Source organism: Petaurus breviceps, unplaced genomic scaffold (genome assembly GCF_028583685.1).
Source record: "Petaurus breviceps papuanus isolate PSGF00001 unplaced genomic scaffold, PetGlider_PUasm1.0 76, whole genome shotgun sequence".
NCBI classification, from domain to species: domain Eukaryota; kingdom Metazoa; phylum Chordata; class Mammalia; order Diprotodontia; family Petauridae; genus Petaurus; species Petaurus breviceps.
The window spans coordinates 66,315,979-66,334,375 of NW_027186473.1; the positions used below are offsets into that span (position 1 = coordinate 66,315,979).

The 18,397-nt window shown below is 35.5% G+C and overlaps 1 protein-coding gene across 2 annotated transcripts in view; it reads left to right on the plus strand.

The window, feature by feature from the left end:
- Window positions 1-3,931, plus strand: part of TLL1 (tolloid like 1) — a 341,130-nt gene extending 337,199 nt beyond the window's left edge. For both annotated transcript variants that reach the window (XM_069105652.1, XM_069105653.1), the window contains 2 exons: window positions 92-342; window positions 3,373-3,931. In XM_069105652.1, the coding sequence (XP_068961753.1) occupies window positions 92-342; window positions 3,373-3,507 (386 nt within the window). In that variant the 3' untranslated portion in view covers window positions 3,508-3,931. The remainder of the gene's footprint in view (window positions 1-91; window positions 343-3,372) is intronic.
- The last annotated feature ends 14,466 nt before the right edge of the window (window positions 3,932-18,397 follow it).

Consider the following 18,397-nt stretch of genomic DNA (forward strand, 5'->3'; position numbering starts at 1 on the left):
AAGACCAATAAACATGTAGGTGGAAACCTTGTGATAGAAATTGTCCTGTGAAGTATTAGCATTAATTCTTTCCTTTCTCCCCCTGAGGCAGAATGTGGTGGTCGACTGAAAGCTGAATCCAGTCCAAAAGACCTGTATTCTCATGCTCAGTTTGGTGATAACAATTACCCTGTCCAAGTCCATTGTCAGTGGCTGCTAATGTCAGAACAAGGATCTTCAGTTGAATTAAGTTTTCAGATTTTTGAGGTTGAAGAAGAAGCAGACTGTAGTTATGACTACATTCAGCTGTTTGATGGACATGATTCAACAGCTCAGAATCTTGGTCGATTCTGTGGCTCAGGTGTAAGTATTGTACAGATAAAAACTGTCCAGTCACTACCTCCTTATTTTACTTGCTTTGTGTTTTATAAAGTAATGCAAACTTTGTTGCCTTCTTTCCTAGACATGGGTCAGTTGATTAAATGTCCTGATTCAAAGTTGAAATTGGCTAAAATGAGAAAGTTTAAAGAAAAACTTTAAAATTCTTTCCCCAAAACTCTGTCTTATATTGACTTTTATTGAATTCTGAGAAATCCTGAGAGGTTGTTTAACCAATCTACCGTCCAGACAAGATCTAAAGTGGAAATAAACCACTGCATGAAAAAAATAAAGGATAAAGGGGAGCAGAACAAAGACCACTTTTTTTAAGCTCACAATTAAGTTCTTTGAAAACAAGAAGAGGGTTAGCTAGATTTCTGTTTTCTTATACTTCAATGTTGAAGTCCTACTCTGATGTCTCTTCTTAGTATGAAGGTCACCCTACATTTTTTGAAGCTATAGACATAGCAGTAGACATAAAGCTATGGCAGGTTTTCCCAAACTTGAAAGTCTTTGAAGATATGTCTTTCACAAACTAAGTGTCTCTTATCTAAAGATCACCTTACCTGAGTTTAAAAAGACATAAAAATGTATGGTGGCCACAGCAGTTTATGACATCAGTCCACTTAGGGTTGATGAGGTTGCAGTCTACATTTGGTGAAGGGAATACCCACAGTAATGAAATCTCTGATAGATAAAGTAATGAAATGAATTATGGTGTTTGATAATTATTGACTATTTTTATTACAAATTTTAAAAATGTATATCCAATGCTATGTTGAGTATTTATACAATAATTCAATTTAAACATCATCATTTTTATGTTGGGGTAGAAATTTATTTAAAATATTATTCAATTGAAGCACTTTAAGATTTTTAAAAGGATTACATTCATATAATACTTGACTTTGAAAGTATTTTTTAAATTTTAACTGAATTTCAGGAAAAAAAGTGGAAAAGAGGAGGGAGGAAACCTTTTAGAGACTATAGAGTTGACTCCAAATAAGAACTACTTACCATTAGTTCTAGAAAAACAGCACTAAACTTCAGCCTGGTCCTACTTCCTGTATGTGTTTGGGCTCAGGAGAAGGCTGGACTTTTCTTCAAGTGTCTTCCAAAGGGTACTGAAATCAATGAGGAACAAACTCTTTCTTCATGAAGTCCTGAATGGAACAAATATTAGTTCCTATCAGAATGTATGTTATCCACACAACTATAGATGTTCTATAGAAATCAAATTTTAATATCCTCAAATGCTGAAAAATGTTCAAATAATTATCCTGCTCTGGGTCTTTTTTTTTATCTTACAAATGGGGCGAGCTATTTCAAAGACAATTATATATTGGGAATATACATGAATATACATTTATATATGGAATCAAGAGTTGTGTAATTGAATCAGGAAGAACTGTTTTTGAAAACTATTTGACCCAGATCAAGGAATTTGGTCTTTGTCTGTTTTCTCATCTATAAAATACTAGAATCATGCCAGGGTTGTTGTGAGCACCAAATGAGAAAAACACTTTGAAAACCTTAAAGCAATATGTTTGTATATGTATGTATATGTGTATCTAGATATAGATATAGATACACATATATACATATACACACACATATATACATAGATAGTTATTTTCATCATCATCATCCTTTCTAGCTGTGGCCTTGGATAATTCATTTTATCCCTGTGGTTGTCAGTTTCCACATCTGTTAAACAAGAAAAATGATTATAATAATCATTAGTCTTCCTAATAGTTCATTCTATAATCTTTTAAGTTTTACAAATTTCCTCACAGAAATCTTGTAATTTAGGTTATATAAGTATTATTATCCCCATAAGAAGAAACCAAAGCTCGGGAAGGTTATAATTCTCTTCTGAGATCACATAGAGACATCCAAGCTAAGATTTGATCTCAGATCTCTGAACTCCAAGGCCAGAGCTCTCTAACTTGTACCTACTGTGGTCCTTTAACAGAAGTACAGTGTCCTCATCTGGAAAATGAGAAAATTATACTAAATGATCTCTAAGTGTTCTTCCAAGTCTGACATGCCATAATTATGTGATCCATTGCCATTTATTATCCCTTCCCTGTTGCATTGTCATTTAATACTCCTTTTGGAATGTATATTTTTATTCAAAAGATATTCCTAGCAATTTTCTAATATCTATGAACTTCTCTTAGTAGCAGGATAAAATTAAACAGCCTAAGGAATATTAAATTTCCCACATTGAGGATAAAATTGAATTCCTTGAAGTTTGATTATTTTGAATGAGGAAAAAAAAACTAGTCAGAGTCAAGTAGGTCTGCTACTGCCTTTTTGTAATCTTTGTAATCTACCCAGGCAAATCACAGATTTTTGGAGCTCAGTTTCCTTATCTCCACAATGAAACATTTGAGTTTTACGAACTGCAAGTTCCTTTTATAGCTTTTAAAAATAGAGATAACCAGTGAGTGGAGTATAAGTATACATACATGAAATTTAGGTATAGGGAGGAGGGAGATCAGGAATTAATAGCGCTAACACAAAATAATAGGAAATACAATTTGGTAGTGTTAGGTCGTTGGTATAATGTATAAGGGAAAGGAAGAGAAAGGGAAAAAACATTTCTCGAACATGTACCAATGTTATAGGTTCCATACAAATCATTTGTCAGTTTTGGGGTCTTTTTGTCTCATTTGATCCTCACAATAACTCTGTGAAATTGGTGCTATGATTATCTCCATTTTACCAATGAGGCAACAAGCAGAGATTATGATTTGCCCAGAGTCATACAGCTATTAAAGATCTGGAGCTAGATTTCAACCCAGGTCTTCCTTATTCTGGGTCCAGGAATCTATCCAGTGAACCATCTATCTGGCAATCAATAGGCATAAAACTCCTTAACCAAGAAAACTATTTAGAATGACATTGCCCTGATTCAAATTACAGTTGCAATACTGGTAAGGGCTTTTTGTTTTAATCCTCACTATCAGTGTTTTGAAAAAACTGTATTGTTTGTTTTTTAATCTCCAGCCACCTGAAGAAATCTATTCATCAGAGGATGCTATTTTAATTTATTTCCACACTGATGATACAATCAACAAGAAAGGATTCCATATACGATACAAAAGCAGAAAATACTCAGCTACTACCCATACAAAAAAATAATGCCAGAACCTCCATGTCCAAAAGAAAAGGAGCACACTTGATGGGGAGAAGTATTCCATTTTTTCTTCTAAACTTATTAGCATAAAATTTTCTATAATGAGCTTGAATCAACACAAAACTCAAAAACCTGAATTGTTTCTATTCTCAAATTGAAGTATTCAGGTAGCCCACCAGATGTGATGGTAGTGGTTGGGCTCCATGTTTGACAATATCTGCAAAGCTGGTGGAAGGGCATTGTTGTTTCCAGAAAGACCAGAAGAGTTTTTTGTAAACAGCTTGATGTTTGTTTATCAATGCCTGTCAATTGAATCAATTCCATTCAGGAAAAGTTACCCTGCAGATTTCTTTCTAACAATTGTTTGGTATCAAGGAGGGAGGAAAACAAGCAAACAAACAAAATATAATTACAACACCTCCCACACAACCTGATGTATTGTTCTTGTATCTTATTCTGATTGCTTTGGCTTTATATCTAAGATGCAGTGCAAACCTGCAAACCAGATGCATGATATCATTTGACACAAGAAGGTCTCTTCACCTTATGAAGGTGGTCTGTGAGTGTTAAAAATCCATTTCTTCAGTGTTTTGAAACTGGAATGTGTCAGCATCATTGTTTTCATTTTTATTCCTGCTTACCATATTTGAAATATAACCAATCTTAGCAGCATTTCACATAGCACTTCACATTTTCACACTGCCCAAAACTTCTATTGCATAATCATTATTGCTAATATTCCACAAGCATGGTTACTGTAAGTCTCCCAAAATACTCAATTTATAGGTAAAGTCACTGCTCTGTGGAGGTATTTTCTTCTCACCCACCTTAAATCCAAGAAGCCACGTGATATCTTTGGAACCCAACAGGAAATAATTAAGCCTTGGGAGCAGGATTCTTCATACAGGCTACTCTTATACAGCAGCTGGTAGAGGTGTCCTCACCACTGCTTACCTCTTCCTCTGGAACATTTTGAGGAAAACTGCTGTTGACATTGTTGCATTTGGTTTAGCTAACCAGAAATGACATTGAGTAGTAACCAAATGGTAGCTTCTGGACCACTTGTAAGATTTCCCCCCCCCACACACACACACCCTGGAAGTGAGTAAAGAAATTTTTTGGTGGCAAAAATGATGTGTCACTGAAAGAGAATTTCTTTGGTGCTATGCATGAACATTTTTTTTTGTTTGTTTCAAGTTTTAGACCTTTTAGCCAACAACTTCCAGTTCATGAATGTCTCCCAATTCAACCTGAGCCCCCCAAAATAAAAAAGGGAGAAGGAAAAAAAAGAGTCCCTACTCTCAAGGAATGTGCATTCTAATGAGGGTGACAATGTGTAAATCAATAAGTACAAAAAATAAGAAAGTAATTGGAGTGGGAAGAGTATTAGCAGATGCAGAGATAAGTTTAACCTTCTCTTGGCACTATCTGATTTAATTGTGCTTGATGCCTTCAATGAACTTAAGTATTTTGAAGATGGTATAATGGAACAAAGTAGTTATAATATTTTTTCCATCATTTCTTGTGAATCTTTAGCGAGATCAAATATAGGTAATTAGATCAAATAGGTCACCATATATATATCATATATATATATATACACACACATAAACATTTGTATTTAGATAGGTTTGTATAAGATTTCTATTTGTAATAGTAAATTGAAATGAACTTTGGAAGATAAACCTAGTATTTCAGCATTTTCTGGCATAACTTCAAAAGTGAAAATGAAATTACATTAGATAGATCCATGAATTTCAGTCCCCCAAATGGCATTAGGAAGGAAATTGCTAACCATGGCCACAGGATTATTTTGCTTCTTTTAATTTTAGCATCTGAAAGTTGGTATTATATTTGAATACAAAAACTATAAATTAATTGCAGAGAAGTTGCAAATCTGCATTGATGAAAAATGTTTTCATATGAAGAGTTTCTAAAACTAATTTTTGAATTTTATGTGTGGAGGATGATCTGAGAAAAAGTTACAAAATGAAAGAAAAATAACTATAATAGAAAATGCAATAAAATGGCAAATAAATCAATTAATATTTATTGAGCACCTATTATGTGCAAAACACTGGGGAGGTATAAATTAATACAAAGTATTATACAAGTAGTCAGCACAATTCCTAGCACAGAGTAGGTGCTTAACAATTTCTTGTTGACCAACAATTTCTGAAAAGAGTTTCTAAAACTAATGAAATCGCAGGTTTGGGCAGTTAATATCAGTGATAAGCACCTGGCATCATTGAGTAAAGGTGGTACTCTGATTAATCATGCTTTCTAATTAATAGTTACCAAATTGACCATCAACTTAGAACATAATTTCTCTTTTGTATTGGGTAGATAGTGTGATTGTGTATTGATAAGAATTCTGTATCAAAAGCCTAGTGCTTGAATCTTTATCACTTACTTCTTGTGAGTCTCTGCATAAATAACTTAATTTCTCTGGGCCTTAGTTTCCTCATTTGTAAAATGAAGAGTTGGAACAAGTTGGTCTCTGAGCTCCTTTCCACATCTACCTTTATGGTTTTCTGATCTCTAAATTTCATTACAACTCAACATATTGAATGTTAAGAAAGTCAAAAAAATTGTGATAAAACAAATGTAGCAATACAATTATATTGAAGGCAATTTAGTTCTTATCTGATGATTCAGAAGGCAACTTAGGATCTTGCCACATCTCCACATGGTCCTTAAATCATATTTAATTAAAGATGTTCGAAGTGCCTATTGATAGTTTTAATTTACAGAGTGCTACGTAACTGATTATTGTTTCATCACTTTGAAAAATTATTTTAGTCATTAATTCAGTCTATTTGCTTTTAATATGCTAACAGGTAACATACAAACAGCTTTATACTGTTGCTATGTTAAAACCAACAAACAAAAACTCTTGACAGCTCCTGTTGCCTCAACATATCGTTACAAAATTTTTAACTAGCCATCAATATAGTATTTAAGTCTGGGGTCTGCCATAGTTTACTGGCATAGATAGAACTCTCAAAGATTTTAAAGAAAGAAATTCCTCTCTTTTACTTAATATGACTTGCTGAAAAATATTAAAATATCTAAAGTTAGATAGAAAGCTAAGGGGAAACCTGATATAGAAACCTACATAATGTATCCCTAAATTATCATTCACTGACCCTTAAATGTCCTTATCCAGACCTGTTGGTTGAGGTGTCTCCCCCCTCCCCCCCAACATCAACTACTTTCGTCACCTTATAATCCTCTTACCTGCTGATGACAAGAGTCACTGCATCATCTCTTCAGCCAGTCAGAGTCCTCGCAAGCCATCTCATTAGTCACATTCAGAGGAAAGCACTGACCTCTTGTTTGGACTTATCTCACTATTCTTACCCTCAACTAATTAAGCCAGAGCTTTAGTGTCAAGTTGTTGTTTGTTGCTATTTCTTTTAAAAATAATATCAAATATGTCTTCCTTACCATTTCCTTTTTAAAATATAAATATTAAATGTTAGATTTTTTTCTTCATGTATATGATTGTAAAAATGACATATCTATGGCCTCCATATAGTATACCTATTACTTGTGAAAAAGTTCTTTCTATTTAAGGAAACATTAAATGACCTGCTCCTTTGGATTTGAATCTCATGTTTCTGAAAAATGCTACGATATACATCACTTATTATCACGTGTACTTATTATATAAAATTAAGTGATTTTGGATTAGAAAATTTTGTCTTTAGCTGAAGCAAAAGGAAAATTAAAAAGCCTGTTTTTTATCTCACTTTTTTGGAGGAGGGAAGGCAAAGCAATTGGGGTTAAGTGACTTGCCCAAGGTCACATGGCTAGTAAGTGTTAAGTGTGTGAGGTCAGATTTGAACTCAGATCCTCCTGATTCTAGGACTAGTGCCCTATTCACTCCACCACCTACTCGCCCACCTAGGTGTGTTCCTACAAAATCTCTTTATGCTCTCCTCCAGACTACATGGTGGAGATGCTATTTCATATTTGTTGTTGTTGTTGTTGTTGTTGTCCAGTCATTTCAGTTGTTTCCAACTGTTCACGACCCTCTTTGGGGTTTTCTTGGCAAAGAGGAGTTGGTTGTTTTTCTCTCTGGCTCATTTTACAAATGAGGAAACTGAAACAAGCAGGATTAAGTGATTTGCTCAAGGTCACATAGCTAATAAGTGTTAGATGCTGAATTTGAAGCCAGCATCTGAGTCTTCCTGACTCCATGCCCAGAACTTTTATCTATTTGCCACCTAGCTGCCCCTATATGCTATTTAATATATATAGCATACATGACCAGTTAGCATGTGCCATCTTAGATACATATCCAGAATAATCTTTCTGCATGCAGAAAGATTGTACACAGAATGAGAGTATCTAACCATCAAGGAGGTGTAATTTTCATACAGAAATATATTTTTTCTTTAGGAGGAAGGCTCTGGTAGCAAACCTTATTAGCAATTTTCTACTTCTTATAATCCTAATCAAGTAATTTAGTCTAGAGAATAGTCCTGACAGTCATGACTTCTCTAACTTTCTTTTTCTTCACACTTATGTGATCATCCAAACCCTGTAGCTAATTTGATCTTATAACTTAAGCTTCCCTCCTACTGTAGAGATTTAGTACAATTTTAGTCAGTCAAGTCAGATGTTTTCCATGAGAATTACAGAATTTCATACTTCCCCCGCCACCAACTAGATTGTAATCTCCTAGAAGGCAGGGACATTTTGTATTAATTTATACCTCCCCAGTGTTTTGCACATAATAGGTTTTCAATAAATATTAATTGATTTATTTGCCATTTTATTGCATTTTCTATTATAGTTATTTTTCTTTCATTTTGCAACTTTTTCTCAGATCATCCTCCACACATAAAATTCAAAGTGAAGGCTCTGTTATTCTCAGTCTCTCTACTCATTTATTCTTGTGCCCTTTTCCCTGAAGAATTCAATTTTCCTCTTAGATCCTACTGTTGTTCACCTATCACTCAGTCTCAAGGTAATAGTTAAACAAAAAGTTTAATTAGATTAGTAAAAACTGTAAAATCAAGAAACATTTAGCATCCTAGTCATCTCCTAGACTTACCTCTTCCTTATGATTGAAATCCATTGTCAACCTATCTGCTGCAAAAAGAGAAAGAACCTGAAAGGTGGGTGTCTTATTAAAAACCTATTAATAAGAGTGGAAGCAGGATGCAGTCGGTTGCCTCACAACATGTTATCTGCACTAGGATAAGAGAACACTGCACAAGATTTCAGTGATTCTGTTAGTCATCAGTCATGACTCAATGGCTCCTAAATCTCAGTAACAGGATGGTACAAGCTTTAAAAGGAAAAGAATTGTCTCATTTTCTCTTAAATGGGACAAGGATAAGGACTTTCTGCTTAGAAAAACAATTACATGGCATTGTAGGTATATGCAATGAGTGTGTGATCTATATTTTTCCTCCAACTGTGCCGAACCTATATCATTGATACCTCTGTATTCGTTGTGATTTTCATCCATATCTTCCCATAAATACACCATAAAGTATCTCAATATCTTACAGGAGTTCCTTTGGTAATTGTTATTTTGTAAAGATATATTGTAGGGCAGCTAAGTAGTGCAGTGGATAGAGTGCAAGGCCTAAAGTTGAGAAGATCTAAGTTCAAATCTGGCCTCACATATTAGCTGTGTGATCCTCTGCAAGGCATTTAAACCTGTTTGCCCCCATTTCCTTCTCTGTAAAGTGGACTGGAGAAGAAAATGACAAACTACTCCAATATCTTTGCCAAGAAAACCCCAAATGGATTCTCAAAGAGTCAGATATGAATGAAATGCTTGAACACCAGTGAACATATTTTGTGTTTTTCAGTATAGCAATCAAGCTGCCCATCTGTTACCTCTCCTGTTCACTGTATAATCTGCCTACCTCTTTTTTTCAGCCTGTCTATATTTTATGTATTCACATTAGCATCAGGAATATGCTGCATGTTAATAACCTCTACAGAGGTAAGAAGGAATCACAGTACTGTGGAGATGGTATTAGCTTTGGAGTCAGAAAATCTGAGTTCAAATTCTGCTTCTGGTATTTAGCACCTCTGTCATTTTTGCCAAAGCATTTCACATACCTTGACCTCATTTTCCTCTTCTGCAAAATGAGTTTAGATTGATGACCTCTGAAATATCTTCCTCCTCTTTTTGAAATCAATGGTCTCATAGTCTGCAATAGGTCTCCATCACCCTTTGTTTTACCTATCATTTTTATTCTTCAGTGGTTATGATTTTCCTATACTTTTAAGCAGCTTCTATGAATCCAGCAGTAATAGACATGTAATGAATTATATTATTTCCAAAGTTAATTTAAATTACTTTTTCCTATAAATAGCATATGTATTTGTATAATCAGTGAAGCTGTTCATGTTCTGCCTTATAGGTTCTAAGTTCCTTAGGCTTAAAATTGTGAGAAACAAATCCTTAATTTCTAACTAGGTTAATTTAGCCAAATATGCTAGATCAATGTTTGTTAACTTGAATTGAATGACCAGGGCTATAACCTATTTGATGTATCGATATAAACTAATGAAACCTGCAAAAAGTGTGAGTAAGGGGGAAGACAGATGCTATATTACCATCTTTGAAGCTAATTATATTGGCCAGGTATATCATTTTAAGTGTTAAACATATTTGGAACATTGTGTTTAAAGTTTTGTGGATAGTTTCCACTAGACAGTGTTGCAGGCTTCTTAAGTTAGATGGCACAAATCATGTAAATAAAGGTCTCGCTTGGGTACTGAGACTCCAGAAACTTTCATTTGTTGTAGTAATTTTGTCTTGTTGCTTTCCATAAACAATAATCATACTTTATAAAATAATGGTATTTGACTAGAATAAATAATAATATAATCCAAAAATTTAAAGGAAAAGAATTTCTAACAATTTTGACTAGGTTTTGAGCGCTTTGTGCTTTCATTTACTACTAAAAATCTTTACCTATCTTAAGCTAGAGTTGCTAGCCAGTACTCATCCTTCCTTTGATCTAGAAGGTACTTTACTTCTGGAACTCATTAAATATTTCTCCCAAACCTAGTCTTTCCACAAATTTCCTTATTTCTTTTGAGGTCACAACCATCATTCCAGGAGTTCAACTTCTCAGTCTTGAATTCTTGCTTGACTCTTCTCTAACCTTATTCTCCATATTCAGTCAGTTGCTGAGTCTTCTTGCTGATTCTACTTCTACAACATACATCTTTCTATCCTTTCTCTCCACTCATGCAGCCTCTACCATAATTCACACCTGCAAAAACCTCTCAACTTGACCGTTACAAAACCCTCTTAATCTCTACTTGATTGTCAAATTAATATTCCTCAGACATAGGTTTGACCATGTTATCCCACATTCCCTTGCCCAAAGTAAAAAATAAATAATGACTCCCTATTATTCTAAGATAAAATGCAAATTCCTCAGACTGGCCTTTAACACAGTCAAGAACCTGATTCTCACCTACTATATTAGCAATGCAATATTCACAATGCCTACAGCAATTAAAAATATGCTGATGTGGTTGTTAATCACAAAATATATCAGGCTTGCCATATGGGGGATAAAGGTGGAACATTTATTAAAATACCAAATGACTGAGTCCCAAAACCAGAAAGTCAAAGCCATCAGAATAGTTATGAAATTGGCACAGGTAGATAAAGTAGAAAGCACCCACATTCTCAAGCCTTTAAAACAGAACAGGCTACCTCAGCAAAGGTCTTCCTCTCCCCACTCACAGCAAGTACTCAGCATCCAGGAAGGGTGCTCCTAGCAGCTCCGGCCCCTGGAAGTCCTCAGCAGGAGTCCTTAGCAGAAATTCTGGCTGGCTCAAAAAAAAGGGGTTCATGCCTCCACCTCCACCTCGGTACTATCTCTTGGGAATACAACCCTAGAAGTAGTATTGCTGGGTCAAAGGGTATGTACTTATTTATAGCCCTTTGGACATAGATGCAGATTGCTCTCCAAAATGGTTTAATCAGTTCACAACTCCACCAATAATGCATTAATGTTGCGATTTTTCTACATACTTTACAGCATTTATCATTTTCCTGTTTTGTTATTTTAGCCAATCTGACTGGTGAAATATGGTACCTCAGAGTTGTTTTGATTTGCATTTCTCTAATCAATAGTGATTTAGAGCATTTTTCATATGCTTATAAATATCTTTAATTTCTTCCTCTGAAAGCTGCCTGTTCATATCCTTTGACCATTTATCAATTGGGGAATGACTTGTGTTCTCATAGATTTGATTCAATTCTCCATATATTTTAGAAATGAAGGACTTTATCAGAGACACTGGTTATAAAAATTCTTTCCCAATTTTCCACTTTTTATGAATTTTTAATTTTCATAAATAAATTGATAGATAAATAGATAGATAAATAAAGTTACTGTAGACAATGTAAAATATTTTGGAGTCTACCTGCCAAAACAAACCCAGGAACTATACGAACATCATTACAAAACACTTCACACAAATGTTGTCAGATCTAAATAATTGAAAAAAGAACATTAGTAATACAAAATATTTTAATAATATTATCATTGTATTATTATATATTATGTTAATATATATTATTATAACTATTATTAATCTCTCCTTTGGTTTTCATTATTTCTGATTTCATATTTAATTAGGAATTTTCAATTTGTGGTTTCAGTTTCATGCCCATTTTATTGACCTCCATTTTCTCTATTTTATTCATGTATGCATTCAGGTATATAAAAATTCCCCTAAGAACTGCTTTTGCTGCATCTCATAAGTTTGGCATGTTGTCTCATCATCGTCATTCTATTGAATGAAGTTACTGATTGTTTCTATAATTTCTTGCTTGACCTACTCATTCTTTAGGATTAAATTATTTAGTTTCCAATTAGTTTTTAGTCTATCTTTCCATGGCCATTTATTGTATATTTCATTGCATCATGATCTGAGAAGGATGCATTTAATATTTCTGCCTTTCAGTAGCGGATTGGGAGGTTTTTATGCCCTAGTACATGGTCAATATTTGTGTATTGCCATGTACCACTGAGGAGAAGGTATATTCCTTTTTATCCCCATTCAATTTTCTACAGTCTATGATATCTACTACCCTGTCTAAAATTCTACTTGCCTTCTTAACTTCTTTCTTGTTTATTTTGAGGTTAGATTAATCAAGATCAGGGGTAGCTAGGCAATGCAGTGAATAGAGCACTGGCCATGGAGTGAAGATGACCTTAGTTCAAATCCAACCTCAGACACTTGACACACTAGCTGTGTGACCTTGGCCCTTAACCCCAATTGCCCTGCCTTCCCCCTCCAAAAAGCAAAAAAAAAGAGAGAGAATTACAAAAAAAAATTTTTTATCAAGTTTAGAGAGGGGGAGATTGAGGTCCCCCACTAGTATAGTTTTGCTGTCTCATTCTTCCTGTAACTCCCTTACCTTGTCCTCTAAGATTTTGGGTGCTATCCAACTAGGTGCATATAATTTAAGTAATGATATTGCTTCGTTCTCGATGGTGCCTTTCTTGTCTCTTTTAATTAATTTCTTTATCTCTTTTAATTAGATCTGTTTTTGTTTTTGCTTTATCTGAGATAAGGATTGCTATGCCTGCTTCTTTTTTTTTCTTTAGCTGAAGCATAATATATTCTACTCTAGCCTTTTACCATTACCCTGTATGTATCCCCTTGTTTCAAATGTGTTTCTTGTAGACAGCATATTGTAGGATTATGGTTTTTATTCCATTCTTCTATCTGCCTCCCTTTTATGAGAGAGTTCATCCCATTCACATTCACAGTTATGATAACTGTCTGCATCTTTCCCTCCATCCTATTCCCTCCTCTGTTTATGTTTTTATTTCTTCCTTATCCTTTCCCCTAAGAGTTTTCCTTTTGACCATTGCCTCCCTTAGCATTCCCTCACTATGTTCCTCCCTCCATTTACCTTCCCTTCCCTCCTTGTGACTATTTCCTTCCCATCTAACCTCCCCCCGTTTTTCCCCTTTACCCCTTCTACTGCCTGCAGGGCACAATAGATTTTTATACTTAACAAAGTATGTTATTTCCTCCTTGAACCCAAACCAATGAGAGTAAATTTTATACAGTGCTCCTCTCTCTTCCTCTTTTCCCTCTACTGTACTGAGTTTTTGTGTCTTTTCATGTTAAAATCCTAAACTTAAATGATCATGTTGATCCCTCCTTGAACCAGAACCAATGAGAATAAAGTTCTTATGATGTTCATCTCCCTCCCTTCTTTTCCTCTATTATAGTATGTTTTTATGCCTCTTCATGTGGCAGAATTTACCCTTTTCTACCTCCTCCTTTTCTTTTCTCCCATTACAATTCCTCTATACCCCTTAATAAGTTTTTTTTATCATCAGATTAGTTCATTTATAACCATACCCTCTATCTACGTATATCCCTTTCAAATGTCATCTTGGCAGGTATAATTGTCAATAAATCTCAATATTGACAGGTATCGGCTTCCCATATAGGGATGTAAATAGTTTGCTCTTATTGAATCACAAGTTATATGCATGTGCATACATGTATGTGTGTGTCTCTGTTTTCCTTGTTTATCTTTTTATGTCTCTCTTGAGTCTTGTATTTGGAGATCATATTTTCCATTGAGCTCTGGCTTTTTCATCAGGAAAGTCTGGAAATCTCTTATTTCATGAAATGACCATCTCCTTGCCTGAAAGACTATGCTCAGTTTTCCTGGACAGTTGATCCGTGGTTGCTGTCTAAGCTCTTTTGTCTTATGAAATATCATATTCCAATCCCTCTGAGCTTTTAATTCAGAAACTGCTAGGTCCTGTGTGATCCTGACTATAGTTCCATGATATTTGAATTGTTATTTTCTGGCTGCTTGCAGTATTTTCTCCTTGATCTCATAATTCTGGAATTTGGTTATTGTATTTCCTGGAGTTTTGTATTTGGAATCTCTTTCAGGAGGAATCCAGTGAATTCTTTCAGTAACTATTTCACCCTCTCATTCTAATACCTCAGGGAAGTTTTCTTTGACAATCTCTTGGAGGATGTTGTCCAGGCCGTTTGTTTTTTTTTTTTTTTTCATTATGGCTTTCCAGTAGACCGATTATTCTTAGGTTATCTCTCCTGGATCAGTTCTCTAGGTCAATTGTTTTTCCAATGAGATATTTTACACTTTCTTCTAATTTTTCAATCTTTATGTTTTGTTTGACTGATTCTTGATGCATCATAGAGTCATTAGCTTCAATTTGACTGATTCTAATTTTTTTCCCTTGGTTAGTTTTTGAAGCTCCTTTTTTAGGGAAGTATTTTCTCCAGTTAGATTTTTAACCTCCCATCCCAGTTCAAAAACTTCACTTTTTAAGGATTTGTTTTCTTCAGTGAGTTTTTCTCCATTCTGGCCGATGTAATTTTAAAAGAATGGATCAATTTATCTTCTACCTCTCTAATTTGGCTTTTAAAATATTTCTTGAGCTCTTCCAAGAATGCTTTTTGATCTTGAGACCATATTTCCTTCTGTGGTCTCAGGTGTCTCCTGAAAGTGATTCTTCACATCCACAAGAAAAGAATTAAATTGTCTTTGATTTTCCCTTTGCAAGTTCCTTCTTTCCCATTTTGATCACCTATTTCCTGACTTTTAAAGTAGATTTCTGTTTCTGTGGTACAGAGGACTTGGACCTGTACTTCTCAAACTTGGAGCTAGGGGCTTGGTTGTTGACTTTGTGTGCTATAGCCTCTGGGTGTCCAGATTAAGGGTAAGGCCAGGACTCTCAGTGTTTCCCCTGGGTTACCCTGAGGCTCACAAAGTAAAGTGTGGGGGAGGGGTGGTCTGGCCACTACACTTTTCCAGCTCTGTGCCCCTGGACTACAGCTCAAGCAGGCTCAGCAGCTGGTGGCCAGCAGTGGTGGTGTCTGCAGATTCTCCTGATTGTGTTAAGGCACACCTGGGCTTCTGTTTTGGGGGCTTACTGGCTCCACCCCACTGGTTTTTGGGATCTCCTGCTGGTCAGTTGAGATTGGGCTTGTTAGATCCCCTCCTGCCCTTCACTTCAGGCTAAGCACAGCCTTAGTCACACCCTTATTCTAGGATTCCAAAGCCTGAGACTGTTTCCATTGTTTCAGAATTTTACAATGGGTAGAAAAATAATCTTTGGGTTTTCATGGTCAGGGAGGGAGATTAGAGCAGCTAAGGATTTCTCTGCCATCTTGCCTCCAGGAGGTTCAGGTAAGTGATTTTTAAACATCCAGGCTGTGGGCTGATAGCCCCACGAGAAGCTGCTGCTGTGGGCCCTGTGATTTATCTTACCCAGCTGCAACCAGTCCTACGTCCTGTGGTGAGATGTCTTTGAATCGCTCTTGGGGGGGGGGGGCAGTTTGACTCCTCTGACTGGGCTCGCTCTCACTATGCTGTGCTCTGCTCTCAGGTCTATGCAGGTGCAGCCCCCACCTGCTCCATGATCCCCCTGCGCAGTCCTGTGTGGGCACTTCCTTGGACCGGGAAACTGCCACACTCCATCTTCCAATGGATTCTATCATTCTAAAATCCATTTAGATTCACTTTTTAGAAGTTGCTGACAGAATTCATGGAGGAGTTAAGGTGAGTCCCTTTATTCACTCTGCCATATTGGCCTGGAAGCCATAAAATTTTGAGTTAGAAATTTTGTTCCTGTCTTTCCCCTACCCCCACCCCAAGATAGCAAGCCTACTGAATACGCCTTCCCCCAATCTTCTCTCTCTTATATCTTCCCCTGTAACCTCTCTAACTTTCTAGTAGGGCAAGATGGATTTCTATATCCTAGTGCCTGTATATCTTATTTCTGAGATGCATGTAAAAAATATTTTTAAAACTTTGATTTCCAGATTCCTTCCTTCTTCCCTCCTCACCCACCCCCACTGGGAAGATAAACTCAATATAGGTTGTTCATGTGTAGTTACCCAAAACGTTTCCATAGTAGTTATATTGTAAAATACTAACTGTATTTCCCGCCATCCTATCCTTCCCCCCAACCCACCTTCCCCAAGAAGGCCACAATAAAGTTTAGGTATGTTTCTCCATATAGCCATAAATATTTGCATACCCTCCCCCACCTCCCAGAAGGCTACAATAAAGTTTACATATATTTCTTCATAGCTGTAGATATATGCATACACATATACAAATATATATACATATATAATCTATTCTACTACTGATCTTTGCTTTTATGTATGTGTATATCTCTTGTTTCCTATCCCTCCTGCCTCCTCTACTTTACTTTTATTCAGTACCTTTCCTTCTGACTTGCCTACCCCATTCCAAGGAACCCTCCCCTATCTTCCCACTACCAGAAATCTAAACACCCTTCTATACCCCCTATTTACCTATTTCCTCACCCTCTCCTCTAAAGATCCCTACCTTGTCCTCTCCCCTTTTTCTATGCCCCTAACATTTTATTTCTTCTGAATTTAGAAGACTTTTATACTCTTTTAACCATATATGTATTGTTTGCTTTTAAACCCATTCCTAATGAAAGTAGGTTACCAGAAATACCAGCCCTCCTCCCCCATCTAATTCCTGTATATCTATTCTTCCTCTTGTACCTCATTTGTATAAAATAATTACTCTTTTTAGCTGTTCCTAAATGGTTTCACTTTTAAAATTCATATCATACTCAGGTTTACTCCAGTCTTTTGTATGAACTACTCAATTATTAATAAGAATCGTAGACATACATTTTACATATATAAAAAGTAAACCGTCTATCCTTACAGATCCCTTATAATCAGTCTTTGTTATGTACTTATATTTCTATTTGTTCTTGTAAATCAAATTGTCTATGAAGTTCATGATTTTTTAAACAAATTTTTGAAAGTCTGAGAGTTTGTCAAATGTCCATTTGTTTTTGGTTCAACATAATACTTAATCTTTGGGGCTGGAACTCCATTTCTTTTGCTCTTCAATATGTTGTGTTCCAAGATATATGGTCTTTTAATGTCTCTGCTGCTAGGTCTTGTGTAATTCTAATTGTGGCAACATCATATTTAAATTGTTTAATCTTTATGCTTTTAATATTTTTTCCTTGAGCTGGGGGATTCAGAATTTGTCTATGATATTCCTATGAATTTTCCTCATAGGATCTCTCTTGAGTGATGATTGATGGATTTTTTTTCCATTTCTACTTTCCCCCCTTTGTTCTAATACTTTGGGACAGTTTTCTTTAATTATTTCTTGTATTATAGTATCAAGATTCTTTGTTTTTTATCTTATCTTTCAGTTGGTTCAATTATTTTTATATGTTCTCTTCTTGATCTATTCTCCAAATCTCTTGTTTTTCTTCTAATATTTTCACTTTCTCTTCTACATTCCATTATTCATATTTTTAATCATTTCTTGATCTCTTATAATTTCTATTGTTTCAGTTTGCCCAATTCTAATTTTCAAGGTGTCATTTTATTCCTTAAGATCCTGGATCTCCTTTTCTAGTTGGTTGACTTTTTTTAAGCAATTGGTGTTAAGTAACTTGCTCAAGTTTACATGGCCAGGTGTTTCTGAGTGGGTGCTAAGTGTCTGAGCCTGGATTTGATCCCCCAGATCATCCTGACGCTGGGGCCAGTGCTCTTACTCGCTGTGCTACCTGGCTGCCCCTTGACTTTTTTTTTTCATACCCTTCTTGTTTTTCTTGGATCATTCTTATTTTTAGTTTTTCTTCCATATTTGTCATTTGATTTTTAAAATCTTTTTTAAGATCTTCTATAAATACTTTTTGGGCAGGTGACTATATGATGTTACTCTGTGGTGGTTTCTTTACTTCAATATCCTCCTCTGAAGATGAATCCTGGTCATCTCTATTCCCACAATAGATTTCTATGGTTGCATTCTTTCTCCTTTGCCTGTGCAGTGTGTGTGTGTGTGTGTGTGTGTGTGTGTGTGTGTGTGTGTGTGTG